The sequence below is a fragment of the Phoenix dactylifera genome, chromosome 4 (genome assembly GCF_051530095.1).
Source record: "Phoenix dactylifera cultivar Ajwa chromosome 4, Ajwa_hap1_PhDact_Kaust_v1.1, whole genome shotgun sequence".
NCBI lineage: Eukaryota > Viridiplantae > Streptophyta > Magnoliopsida > Arecales > Arecaceae > Phoenix > Phoenix dactylifera.
The window spans coordinates 26,937,218-26,949,598 of NC_143193.1; the positions used below are offsets into that span (position 1 = coordinate 26,937,218).

General features: G+C 34.8%; 1 protein-coding gene across 5 annotated transcripts in view; it reads right to left on the minus strand.

Moving 5' to 3' along the window:
• Positions 1 to 5,507: 5,507 nt before the first annotated feature.
• Positions 5,508 to 12,381, minus strand: part of LOC103697890 (phosphatidylinositol/phosphatidylcholine transfer protein SFH9-like) — a 74,531-nt gene continuing 67,657 nt past the window's right edge. For 2 of the 5 annotated variants that reach the window (XM_039118167.3, XM_089930103.1), the window contains 3 exons: positions 6,259 to 6,647; positions 6,049 to 6,123; positions 5,508 to 5,873 (listed from right to left, as the gene is read on the minus strand). In XM_039118167.3, the coding sequence (XP_038974095.3) occupies positions 5,823 to 5,873; positions 6,049 to 6,123; positions 6,259 to 6,647 (515 nt within the window). In that variant the 3' untranslated portion in view covers positions 5,508 to 5,822. Of the gene's footprint in view, positions 5,926 to 6,048; positions 6,124 to 6,258; positions 6,648 to 12,381 lie in introns of all 5 variants that reach the window. The other 3 variants (XM_039118168.3, XM_089930102.1, XM_089930101.1) reach the window with 3 other exon arrangements.

Genomic DNA, 12,381 nt, shown 5'->3' on the forward strand with positions numbered 1-12,381 from the left:
AAAGGACCAGTCATACAACTGCAGCATAAGTAGTCACGACGAGTGAATAGACATCTATGTGACTACTATCTTTGGTCACGCTCAGTACTTTGTTCTCTAAAAAGTACTTGCATAATCACTCCAGTGTCTCTATACCGTGGACTCAAGACTCGTCCATCTGACTAAGTGATCTGTGCACTAATCTCAACGGATCAATCATCGTCCCTCGTGATGGATCCATCGATTAGGAGCATTTAGAAATTAATCCCTAATGACACATGCCTCAAATTCTCAACTTCTTGAGAATATGTGTCATCATCTATTAATTTTTTGGACGATTCATGGACACATACAAACATGAATGAAAAATAAATTGCCCAATCTTATTTATCTATAAGTGTCAAATTACAAATTTATGCCCCAGATTACAAATATGCATCAGCCACGTTGGTTTCTAAGGCATACTTCTAACAGTTTTCTCTATGGTACTAAGATCAAGTCGAATCCTAAAGATCATGAGCCACCTCCAACTTTTGGCGAGCCGACACCAGATGACGCAAATCGACTTCGATAAGAAAAGGCAGAAAGATTAGTTTTCTGGCATACTGAGATCGAGTCGATACCTAAAGATCGCGAGTCGCCTCCAACTTTTGGCGAGCCGACACCAGATGACGCGAGTCGACTCCGATAAGAAAAGGCAAAAAGATTAGTTTTCTGGCACACTGAGATCGAGTCGATACTTAAAAATCACGAGCCGCCTCCAACTTTTGGCGAGCCGACACTAGATGATACGTGTCGACTCCAACAAAAAAAGGCAGAAATATTAGTTTCTGGCACTCTAAGATCAAGCCGATACTTGAAAGATGTGAGCCGTCTCCCACTTGTGGAGAGTCGACTCCGGAATGTCACGAGCCGACTCCTAGAGGATAGCTGGGTAAGTACTTTTAAAAGATAAAGTCGGGGAGTCACCACCTGAAGAGCATGAGTCGACCCCAGCTATAGTCGAGCCATCTCCAAGTCGCGCGAGTCGACTTCAATCTCAACGGTGACATTGTCAGGTTGCACAGTTGAATCAGAATGGTTCTTTCACTTTTTGTAACGGCTAGTTTTCAAAAAGGAAGGCTCTGAAAAGTGTTTAAATGGAGAAAGAAGACAAGAACAAAGCATCCATTGAAGAGCATTCAAGTTGATATCCACCAAAAAGGATTGGAGCCTTTCTCAAAGCAAAACGAGGAGTAATTGCCCCAACATCAAATTCAGAAGTACTCCTCTCATTCAAGGCTCGATTAACTGTTCCTCAACCACCAGCATATTGAAGAGAGGATCCAGAAGAGAAGAAGCCACATCCTACTTCAACATAAAATCTGTTTGAAAGCTTCTTCTCTTTAATATTGTTTTTATTGTGCTGTAACTATATAACTTTTACGTTCTATTATTATACTTGATTCTAAGGAGAACAAGGTTGGTTGGTGAACCAATGTAAAACCAGCAAGGTAGGTTATGGTTGGTGAACCAAGGAAAACCAAATGGGTTAGATTGTAATTCCGGATAAAACAATTAGTTTGGTTGTAGTCGATGATCCTATGAAAACTGACCGAGTTCGTTGTGATCTCGTGAAAACAACAAGTTAGGTTGTGAGCTTGTAAAACAACTGACTGTAAAAAGATTTGGGGAGTGGACGTAGGAGCAGGGTTAGCTCCGAACTACTATAAAACTTATTGTGTTTGTGTTGTGGTTCCTTGAGTATCTCGTTTCCATTGCTTTCTTTATAGTTAAGATTTATCTCTTAGATTAAAATCAAGAAAGCTTTCATAATCTCATTTGATATTTCGAAAAGAAACTAAAGTTATTATTCATAACCCAATTCACCCCTCCCCCCCCTTCTTGGGTTGTCTATTGGACAACACACATCCTTTCCATTGATCTCATGCACTAACAGGGATGCAAAGGACTTTAAACCAAGAAAAACCTCGGCCAAACCCAAGGTGTGTTTGTTCTACTTCACAGCCAGTGAACTAAATCTGAATAGGCTAGTTTAGGCCAAACACCTTCTTGCACTTCGAAGATAGAGGTTCGGCCTCTATCTAGGGTGGCTGAATAGGAATAGCCTCGAGAGGAGCTGAAAGAAAAAAGATAGGTATATATGACTTAGTATTTGTTGCTGCCCTTTTCTTTATCCAGTTTTGGACAAGCCAGTGAACTTGGAATCCTTGGAGAGCTCGGTTGGTCGAGGTAGAGGGTAGTCTGCTAAGTTTGGCTAGGCGAGGTCTGGATGCATGCAAGAGCATTTTAGCGGTGTCATGCAAGCTGGAAAGATATGGGTCGAATGGAGGATAGAGAGTAGTATGGGTTTAGATACCTCGACCTTTGATGACTTTCACCACCATCACACCACCATTCAAAGGAGATGGAAATAGATAGTGTGCAGCACTAGGCTACAATGAAATGGATGTAATGCTGAACTATGGTAGGGGTGTAGCGTTGGGCTACGGTAAGGGTGTAGTGCTGGACTAAAGTAGAAAGCTAAGTTACGCTTGCTTATAAAATAAATGAATATAGTAGATATAGAGATAAAGATGAACTAATTGAATTGATTGTCGAAGTTTTTCCTTCTACATAGTATAATTCTACTTATTTATTTAAGTACATAGTAATAGCCCACAAATATAATAATTATCTACTCTAACAGTTGCTTCCCATATTTCATCTCCACACTTGACAATTTTAATAACTTCTGCCAACCATCTTCCCGCTACGCACAAGCATAACTATGGTGCAACTACCTAATTGTCATGCCCCATTGACCTTTAGCTTATCTGATGTAACTTGTGTTGGTTGTCTCTTTTGATTCGGCCTACCATTTAGTCTTCTGTTCTTAAGAACTTGAGATTGGTATATTTGCCTCAGCCTTCTATCAAACTGGCTCGAGACTTAGTCGTTCAGCCTAGTTTTTCTACCTCAGGGCTGAATTCTATTTGTTTGACTTAGGTCTCCACCCATGCGTGATTTTAAAGTCTAACTCTATCAATTTTTAGCTAGAGTTACATGATTCTTATCCATTCTAATTCTATTAAACTTCATCCATAATGCTTGCCTCTGGCTGCTAGCTACATAGTCGAGATGTGGTGTAAACAACATTTGAATAAGTCAACAAGAAAATTCATAAAGTCACCCTTATAGTCAGGTGAAATGCTGATAGCCCTACTATATGCTCTCCATTCCCAATCTGAGCAATATTGCCCAGTAAGTGTGACACGAGCCCACCATGATGGATTCGATCAGAGTGACTCCAAATATTCAATGCAATCAAAGAAAAACCTATAAAATAGATCCAACATCTATATTAAGACAATAAAGACTAGTTCTAGTTTATGCTGAAATTTCTAATCTTGCATTTTGTCACACTCCCATAATGATATCACAACCACTAATTCTCTAAACTTGTGAAAAAGGAAAGGACCAAATATTGAGCTCGACAATCTGATGAATACCTCAACTAGTTTGTTCGAGCAATAAACTAATAAATTTTCCTTTCTTATATATGGCAAGATTATTATATTTTACAAGGCAAAAATTTACAATAAAAATATTTAGGTTTGCTCAACTATTCATATTAGTAAGAATAAATTAAAATATTTAGGTTTGCCTATGAGACTTACCCTATAGAGTGAGGCAGAATAATACTGTTATGTTCTATAAATTGAGCCAGAATGTTGTACATATATGCCCCGAGAAATGGGCCAAAATAACGAGTTCCGAAGCAATCAGGGTGCCAATATATATGTGTGTGTTTGTGTCGAGAAATGGGCCAAAATAACGAGTTCCAAAGCAATCAAAGAGCCAATATATGTGTGTCCCCCTTTGTGATATCTAAATATAGGCTAAGAGTCAAAAATTCAAAACATATTAAAGCTTTTCATAAATCATTTAGACATCAAATTCTAGACAAAATATGCATAACATATGATAATAAAAGTAAATGTAATACTTTTACTTTACAAATTTGTGTCGATCCAAAATATAATTTGAATACAATTGTATAAAATTCAAAATTTGCACGTTAGTCAATTTATAATCTATTTTACATCAAATATTATTTAGAGGATAATAAATAGAAGCTTTAGAAAAGGTAACTTATCACATATCTCGTGAGCACATGCAGTAAAAAAATCCAACTAGTACTGAAAAATCTCTACAAAATATAATATTCCAAGAGATATTTTTATCAAATACAGTCATCATAAATTTTAAAGTAAAATTCTAAGTCTTCAATACTCCTGGAACCTAGAAAGAACTTAACAATTGCCTGGCACCATCAAGAGCCTTAAACCAACATGGAATTGACCAACTTCAACAATATAATTAAAAATCAATTTTTGTATATTTACTTATACAAATTAGCATGCCATAGGTTATGTTAAATTAAATTTTAGCCACCTTGTTAGATTCTGATCTTAAGATTAGTGTTTTTATATAAATTTTTCATTCTATTAGCTAAAGTATTACTTGCAGAAATTCAATAAATAAAATTTTATTTGGTGAGAAATAAGTTCTTGAAATTTAGTGTACATAATTAAAATACTAAAATATAATATGTATAGAAATTTAATAGTCAGATTTGTCCTGATGAGGATTGGAGGTAGAAAGATACGGCTCAACCAATAACACTTACTTCTTTAGCCTCCACTGTAGAACTGCTTGGTGCTGCATCATTATACTTGATACAGAAATTTAATATACAGAATTTACTGTATTTTAAAACCTAGTTTTAAAAATATATATTTACCAATATAATAGTCACTTTATTGTTATCCTATTGAACAAAAACTAATCACCAGCATTTTACTTTATAAAACTTTAAGTTACATATATTTAGTATACAGTAATTTACTGTACATATTTAAGAAACAAAAAAGTAATTTTAAAAATTTATAATTTACGGAATTAAAACGGATTTTGTTTCACTACAATTAATTGTAACAGAAATTATTCTATATGGACTCCTTCATATATCTGATAACTCATATATATCTATATAGAAAACTAATTGAATATTAGAATAATACAGATAGAATAAAAGAAAAGAAGAAAATTATTACAGAAACTTACAAACTGTCGAGATCGATATGCATACAGAAGAAAAAAAAAGAGTAAGAGCATTACTAACCTTCTTATGAGAGAGAGAGAGAGAGAGAGAGAGAGAGAGAGGGGGCGCGGCAACGAGGCCCCCGTCAACAGCGTAGGAAGGCTCAATTCACTTAATTATTAGATTAGTCGAGTCCCTCGTGGACTCTCCTTAGCTAGCTCCAGCACTCTACAGTAGCACCTCTATTTATAATTATGAGAATTTCGATAAAAATGCCAGTACCAGCTTGCACACTCGTTCGTACATCCAGGTAATTATTAGTGTTTGTTAACTGAGAACTGGAACGGGAGGAAGGTCGCCCAAAATCAGGTGAAAATGCAGGAATTCAACCCAGATAATTTGTACCAACCTCTAATAACTTTACCACTGCACTAGACAATAGTTCTCAGCATGTTTTAAAATAAATAAAATTTCAATATTTTCTATCCAGCTATACAACAAAATACAATGATTTGTATGTGATACGTATTTGAGAGTTTTAAAGCATCAATTCATAAACAAAAGAGCCTTCGCAACTCTCTAAAGAACAAGTTTTGCTTACTATAGAATAGTTGTTGCAGACTAGCTATGATGGAAACGAGATAATCCAGATATTCCTCTGGCAAAAATAAAGAAATAAGTCAGGATTCTCGTTAGTGCAGTAATGGATGCACATCACACAAGGATCGCAAATGGTATACTCTGTCAGACAGACTGTTTAAGTTCTTTGTTGAAGAGACTTGCAATCCTTAAACCAGCATGAATTCCTCTGCATTAATAGATCAACAAAATGAAATTTTATGCAAACTATGACTTATCTCCTGATGCAAAAGATAAGGAGTTCCATAATCAGTGTCATCCAGAGAGAAGTCAGGAGATAGATATTGTACTCCATTTCCATGACAAACATTTAGGAATAATTTTCTAGGACAATTTCAACTTACATGTAAGCTGGTCTCTTTTAAATTCTCCAGCGACTCCGCCAACTCTACTTGCCTCAATGAAGTGGCATTCAATGCCTGCACAAACCAATGACGCAAAAAATAAGCCAATGTGTAGGAGGTTAAACTATTTCAATAACATTAAGATTAAACTGTTTTAGCTGATAAATATGGGAGTAGATAGACAATTCAACAATTTAGGAAAGTACTCACATCCTTTGTCTTTTGTAAATCATACTCTATGGATTTGATTCTATTCAGTGATTCTAGAATCATGATTTCCTTTTCTGCAGGAATCTTCTTAGGCTTTGTATTTAACTCAACTACCAGTTCTTCTAACCTCTGCAGCCTATCCAAGCATGAAAGGACGGCATCTCGCTTGGCATCATGCGAGGCAAGGTGGTTGGTAGGATTTGCATTTGCAGAATCCATTCTATGATGGTCCCATATCCTCACATCCACTTGATGAAAGGCCACATTTCTCAGCCCAAAAAGTATAAGTAAAATTGCTAGCAGTTTCATGATGAAGTGAGTCAATGCTCGCATTAGCGTAAGGAACTTGGTTGATGAATTCTCAGGCATAGAATTATCAGATGAAGCACCTGTCACAAAGGCCAAAATGGTTCTGTAAGATACAGTGAATTCCACAAGGACAACTTGAGCTCGTGAGAAGTGATGGGAAAATCGTGAAATGTAGCAAAACAAAAAAATGCACAAATACAATATTACACTTGACATAAAACTAACAGTTTGAATATAATGTCAACCAAAAAAAAATCAATCTCGAAAATAAATTATAATGGAAAAGTAACTAATTGTAAGGATGTAAGAAGTCTACTAATTAGATGTTAAAAGACTTGATCATAAGATGTTAAAGTTTGAAGGATGTTAGTATTCATGCTTCAGGAAAAAGGGAAAGTAATATAAATGCAACGAAGGTGATTAAAACTAAGAGAGAGAAAAATAAAAGAAAAGACAGAGTAGAATTCAAGGTCCGAGAGTGTTACCAGTGAATTAAATGTGTTAAATAGAGAAGCAAAACATACTTGCAAAGCTTCAAAAAGAATCCAAGTGCCAAAACAAATTGGCAAGAAAACTAACAGGCAGAGCACAATGATCTATATAGTAGTTAGGCCTAAAAATGGGTGATGTCATCATGACAAATTAGCAGAATTGTGGAAGGAGACGGCGAACATCAATATGCATAATAACTTGGAGAAAATGATAAGACTAAAGAATTAATAGAGGTTGTTGAATGCCATATTGTTCCTCTATTATAATAGGGCAGCAATTGGCTCTGCATACTATTCGTTCAACGAAAGAATCAATTCCAATAAAAAAGGCTTTATGAGAATAAAGAGCGGAGGAAAAAGGTTTTATTGTTTCAATAGATATACTTCATGAAAAATTTTATAACCAAGAAAAATGAAGAGGTAGGGGCAAACAACATTATAATATCTATATGCATAATGATGATATCTAGATCAATACAAAGCAGTGCAGAACAGAATTTGAGCAACATATTGAGCTTGAGAGGAAAACACAAGGAAACAAAAACCAAAGAGAAAATAATTATTATAAATAACAAACTCAAGTTTATATAGGCAGATCAAATTTCAAACTAAAATCTCAATCTTATAATAAACTACAAAAAAGGCAAAAGCAAGATAAAAACGTGCAGGTGGTCTATACAAAGATGTAACTCATGCACATTAAGGAAGAACATATCTAAGGCAATGTTGACCCTAGAATTGATTTTGATGATCACAAAACTTTGTGGTATAATTACTAATATTTGTGTTGCAAGAAAAATGTTATTTTGTAGGAAGCATAGCAAGAGAGCTAATGATTTTCAAAGAGAGAGCCAAAAGAATAGTCAAAAAGCCGACTCCTGCAAGCCTCGAGTCGACTCTAGCACAAATGGTAACTTTGGCACAGAGCTCGAGTCGACTCCGACATTCCATGAGCTGACTCCCACAGGAAAAGGCAGAAACACACTTTTGAAAGAACAGTGCGCGAGTCCACTCCCGACTTACGCGAGCCGTCTCCCGCAAAGAATAACATAATGTTATTTTTGAAGAGCCCGATCTCGAGCCGACTCCCAACAGGCGCGAAACGTCTCCTATCTCAGATGAGCCATCTCCCATAATGGCCGAGTCGACTCCAAGTCTGCTGACACCTCCAACGGCTAGTTTTTCAGGATTTCAACGGCTCTCTTCCACTTTCTAACGGCTAGTTTGGGTCTCTAAGGTTCTTAAAAGCTTATAAACACATGCGAGCACCTCAAGAACAAGAAGAGGAAAAATCCTATCAAAAGAAAGAGAGAAATCTAAGAGTACCTAAGCTTCCCAAGTCAAAATCCTCAAGTGAGTTTTAGAGCCAAATCTTTGTGTGAGAAAATCAGTCAAAGCAAAAGCAGTGATTCAAGTGAAGAGTTGGCAGCTTGCATTCAAGGCCCTTCATCCACAGTCAACTACTCTTAATAGCTTCAGAGCTTCTATTTATTGTTCAATTTATTTGAGCTCTGTTTTTGTTACAGCATTTAATACTTTGTTTTAATTGCTGTTGTAACTGCTTTCATTCTTACACTTGTAAAGGTTCTTCCAAACCTAAATTGGAAGTTATTGAATCAGAAGGATTCAATAAGGAAAAAGGTTTGGTTGGTGTGCCTCAAAAAAAAACTAACTGGATTGTTTGTGAGCCCGAAAAATAAATGGTGTAAAGGTTTTAGTTGGTGAGCCTTTGGGAAGAAACCAACTGGGTTCGTTGTGATCCCGAAAAAACAATGAGTTGGGTTGTGAACTCGTAAAACAACCGCACTGTAATCAAACAAGATTATAGTAAAAATTTTCAAGAGGTCTTGGGGAGTAGATGTAGGTGCAGGGTGGCACCAAACTATTATAAAATCTTTGTATTTGTGTGTGTACATTTCTTACTTTGTTTATTGCATTTATATTTCAGTCATTTACTTAAGAATTATTTTATTCCGCTGCACTTAGAAGAAAAGTTTTGGAAAACCCAATTCACCCCCCCTCTTGGGCTGCATCTTCTAGGCAACAATTGGTTTCAGAACAAGGTTCTCTGTAACTTTTGTAGACTTAACCGTCTAGAGCCAAAGAACTATGGCAACCCCTGTAGGAACTTTGATGGCCGAAGGTCAATCCACAAGCAGACCCCCACTGTTTGCTGGATTGAACTACAGTCTTTGAAAGATTAGAATGAAAATTTATATTCAAGCACAAAGCTATGATTTATGGAATCTCATAGTACATGGTCCACACACATTCACTAACACTAAAAATGAAGAGAAAGTAGTTCATTCAAATGTTATAGTTATGAATATACTTTATTGTGCTCTTAGTGAAAATGAATTTTACAAAATCTCTATTTGCTCTTCTGCTAAAAAAATTTGGGACAAATTAGAAATGATTTATGAAGGAACTAGTAATATCAAAGAAACAAAAATTAATTTGTTAACACAAGATTTTGAAATGTTTAAAATGCAATCTTATGAATCTATTTCTAAAATGTTTTCAAGGTTTTCCATTATCATTAATGATTTGAATTCTTTAGGAAAACCATGTACTAATGCTGATCTTGTGATGAAAGTACTTAGATCTTTGCCTAAGTCTTGGGAAGCGAAGGTGACAACCATTCAAGAGGCAAAAGATCTAAACGAGCTATCATTGGATGAGCTCTTGGGTTCCCTCATGACCCATGAGATGAGCATTATGATCCAAGAAGAGGATAGAAATGGAGGCAAGAGATACTCAGCATTCAAGTCCTCCAATCAGGAAGAAAGCTCAAAAAGTGTAGAATCCGGTGATGAAGACCAAGACTTATCATCAATCACCAAGGAAACCAAGAACTTCCTGAAAATGAAGAACAAGAACAAGCAAGAAAGAAGAAAAGCTTCAGCTGAGGGAGAGCTGAACAGAGAAAGAAAGAAGAAAGGTATGAGAAGAAAGAAAGCCTTGGCCAAAGGGGAGCCAAGCAAGAACAAGAAAAAGAAGTTGAAAACTTGGAGCGACAATGAAGAATTTAGCTCCAAAGAAGAAGAAATTGAGGTAAACAACTTGTGCCTTATGGCACATGATGATAAGGTAAAACCTGAACCCCCTCTTGATGTTACTAATAGATGAAGCTCTATATTATGAACTAAAACAGTCAGAAAAGAAAAATAAAGAATTTAGGAAAATAAACTCTAAACTATTTGAAGAAAAAAAAAATAGTTTCAAAACAAAAGGATCAATTAATTATTGAAAATAATGATCTAGAGTTAAAAGGTAGAAGACTTAAACGCTAAGACTTCAAAATTCACCCAATACAATAGTTACTAATTCTAATCATGTCTTCATAAAATGTAATTACTATAGAAGCAAGGAACACTTGGCACATTCATGTCTATTTAAAAACAATATGACTAGAGGAATTAAGAAAATTTGAGTTTTTAAAGAAAAAATAATTACTTGTCAACCAGGATCTAAGAAAATTTGGATATCCAAATCTAAAACTTGATTTAAATCAACACTAGAATATTTTGTTTGAAAGCTTGAAATTATTACAAAAGCTGAAAATTAATTCATGCATATATAAAAGAAACAAAATCCTAAGATAGAAGAAGATAAGTTTCTAAAAATGAACAAGTGATTCTAAAGTTGAAAATTTGATCATAACTATGATTATTTGAAAGAAACATAATTCAACTTAAATGAATTCTTAAAAATGAATGAAGGAATCTGAATCTGCAAATTAGGAAGAATGGATTGATTTTGATGAACCTCCTTATGTTGCCTTACTTGTCTTAGTTATATAATAGCTTATACTTTGAGTTTAGTTCTATAGAGCTTTTCTTATCTCAAATGAATATGATTTGATACTTGAAAAAATGTTCTCAATGGTTTAAGTTGTGCTGAAACTCATAGAAAACACATTTCTGAAATTGACAATTTGAATGTTTTATTGAAAATTATCTTCAAATTCTAAACTCCTAGATGGAATGATCAATTTAGGGGGAGAAAAAAAATTTCAGGGGGAGAGATCATATGGATCTTAATCGCATAAATCCATAACTAAAGGAGAGAGAAAGAATACTAAATGAGAAGTAATCCTAATACTCTCCAATATGTATCATCTGAAATTTAAATCTGAAAATCTTTGTGATACACCTTGAGGCTTGCTATTTGGTTAATATATCTTATGCATCAATTATGAGCCAAATTGCAATTCAAATAGTTGATCTTAAGTGCCTCTAATTTAATAAAAAAAGGAGGATAGAAAAAGTTAATTGTTGCATAATCTGAATATCTTGAAACTATTTAAATTTTCTTGAATATCTCTTGTGAACAAATTTAAAGTTGCTATTACATGTGATAGATTTTAAAATGCACCTAATGGGCAAATCAGTTGTTTTGAAAATTATTTGAAAAAGCATTTCATCTGTCACTATTAGAAAATCTGTTTTGGAATTCACTAATGAGTTCTTATTGGCTTGCACTTTAGTGTTTCAATCCTGTGCCAATTCATTTTAATGATTTTGATGCTATAAGTTTTAAAGGAGTAAGAGAGTTATCAAAAAGCTTCAAAAGAACTTTCAAATCTTTTTGATTTTAGGTAAGCTATGAAATTCATCACAATTTGCATTAATCCATGTCTTAGTTTCTGTGCACTAAATTGAAATATCATAAAAGAACCTTGAATGGATAGATTGCTCTGAAATATTCTCACTCACATATTGCTCATTGATTCATGATTTTTTTTTGCAATCTTTTTGATAATGTCAAAAAGGGGGAGAAGTTGAGTGAGTATATGCTCAGTATGTTAAGGAAGAAGATAAATGGGTATATGCTTATATGTAATGCTTTATGTCTTAAACTGAACTTAGAAAAGTCAGCCTAGAACGTAATATTTTGATTGTGTTGAGCTGATGATGATTTTCTAAAGCATTATCATGAAATATGCTTAGCTATGCAATTATTCCTAGCACACATACTATTTTTATACTTGCATTTACTCAAAGTTTTGTCATCATCAAAAAGGGAGAGATTGTTGACCCTAGAATTGATTTTGTTGATCACAAAACTTTGTGGTATAATTACTAATGTTTGTGTTGCAAGAAAAATGTTATTTTGTAGGAAGCATAGCAAGAGATCTGATGATTTTCAAAGAGAAAGCCAAAAGAATAGTCAAGGAGCCGACTCCTGGAAGCCTCAAATCGACTCTGGCACAAATGGTAACTTTAGCACAGAGCTCGAGTCGACTCTAGCATTCCAGGAGCCGACTCCCACAGGAAAAGGCAGAAACACACTTTTAAAAGAACAGTGCGCGAGTCCACTC